Here is a 1,476-nt window from a genome sequence, read left to right on the forward strand (position 1 = left end):
ATAAAAAATAGTTGTCTTAATACAAGCTTTCTATAACAACTATGAATGCTGTGTGTACTACATAACGGTCAACAGTCAGATTGGTTCCCGGTGACATCTGGAGTAAGACAAGGATGCATCATATCTCCTTTCCTATATATCACTGCAATAGACTGGTGTATGAGAACAACACTAGGAAATGAAAATACAGGCATTAGATGGACCATGAACTCCTTCTTAGAAGATCTGGCCTTTGCTGATGACATCTGCCTTCTGTCAAGTAATGTTAACATCATGCAGAACAAAACGACGAAATTAAACGAAGTTGCTCAAAGTATAAGCCTGAACATTAATGAAAAGAAGACCAAAGTAATGACTGTAAATAGTAATACAGCTCAACCAGTCAAGATAAGAAATAACATCATAGAAGAGGTTGAGGATTTCAAATATTTAGGCAGCATGTTAAGTAACACCAATGGGACGGCGAGAGACATCAAAGCCAGAATAAGCAAGGCGAGAAACGCATTTTGCCAACTGCAATCCATATGGAGAAGTGGGTCGATCAGTATGAACACCAAACTGAAAATATACAACAGTAACGTGAAATCTGTGTTACTCTATGGGGCTGAATGCTGGAGAATAATACAAACTGACATGGGAAAAAAACTCTCCTCATTCCATAACACCTGCCTCCGAAAAATCTGTAAAATCTACTGGCCCAAAAAGATATCGAATAAAGATCTATATCTTAAGACCAAACAGTCCTGCATGGAGATTAAAAGAAGGTGGTGTTGGATTGGGCATGTTCTACAAAAAGGAGAAGATATTACTAAGATTGCACTGAGATGGACACCTGATGGAAAAAGAAAAAGAGGACGCTCAAAAGAGACATGGCGAAGGATGGTAGAACAGGAGATGAAAGATATAGGGAAGACCTGGGGGGAAATAGAAAAGAAAGCAAAAGACAGGCAGTTGTGGCGTCAGCTGGTTGAGGCCTTATGTGCTGATAAGCACGAAGATGATAAGTAAGTAAACAAATGAAGATGCTTTAAATTACAAAATTAACGTTTCACTGTTTGTTTACATTAAAAGACTCGAGTCTTTGTTTACATAATACAGAGTCAAAGCTAAAATATTGCTCTTATCCTTGCATTCAGAGGGTCCAAACTTTGGTTGTCAACAATAAATGAGTTATATTTTTGACTTTTTACCCAAGAGAAGTACAATAATTGGAGTGTACTATTGCAAACTTGCTAGACCAGCTGAAAACCGCCATCCGTGAAAAACGTCGAGGTAAACTCTCTAAAGGTGTTTTGCTGCAACAGGACAATGCGAGAGTCCACACTTGCAATGGATGCTGTAGAGCGAAACGGGTATGAATTAATATCACATCCTGCCTATACGCCTGACCTAGCTCCTAGCGACTTCTTCCTACTCTCAAACTTGAAAAAGGATATCCATGGACGTCATTTCCGATCTGACGAAGAAGTCGTGACG

General features: G+C 39.1%; 1 protein-coding gene across 1 annotated transcript; it reads left to right on the plus strand.

Annotated features, from left to right (window-relative positions):
- Nucleotides 1–204: 204 nt before the first annotated feature.
- On the plus strand, nt 205–1,008 carry LOC125647136 (uncharacterized). The gene has a single exon (XM_056141889.1). It carries the CDS (start codon nt 205–207, stop codon nt 1,006–1,008), a length of 804 nt encoding a protein of 267 aa, XP_055997864.1.
- The last annotated feature ends 468 nt before the right edge of the window (nt 1,009–1,476 follow it).

Source organism: Ostrea edulis, chromosome 6, assembly GCF_947568905.1.
Source record: "Ostrea edulis chromosome 6, xbOstEdul1.1, whole genome shotgun sequence".
In the NCBI taxonomy this organism is placed as follows: Eukaryota; Metazoa; Mollusca; class Bivalvia; order Ostreida; family Ostreidae; genus Ostrea; species Ostrea edulis.

What these genes read in the sequence shown, in the direction of transcription:
- LOC125647136 (XM_056141889.1), top strand. Translation starts at nt 205, where the DNA reads ATGAACTCCTTCTTAGAAGATCTGGCCTTTGCTGATGACATCTGCCTT.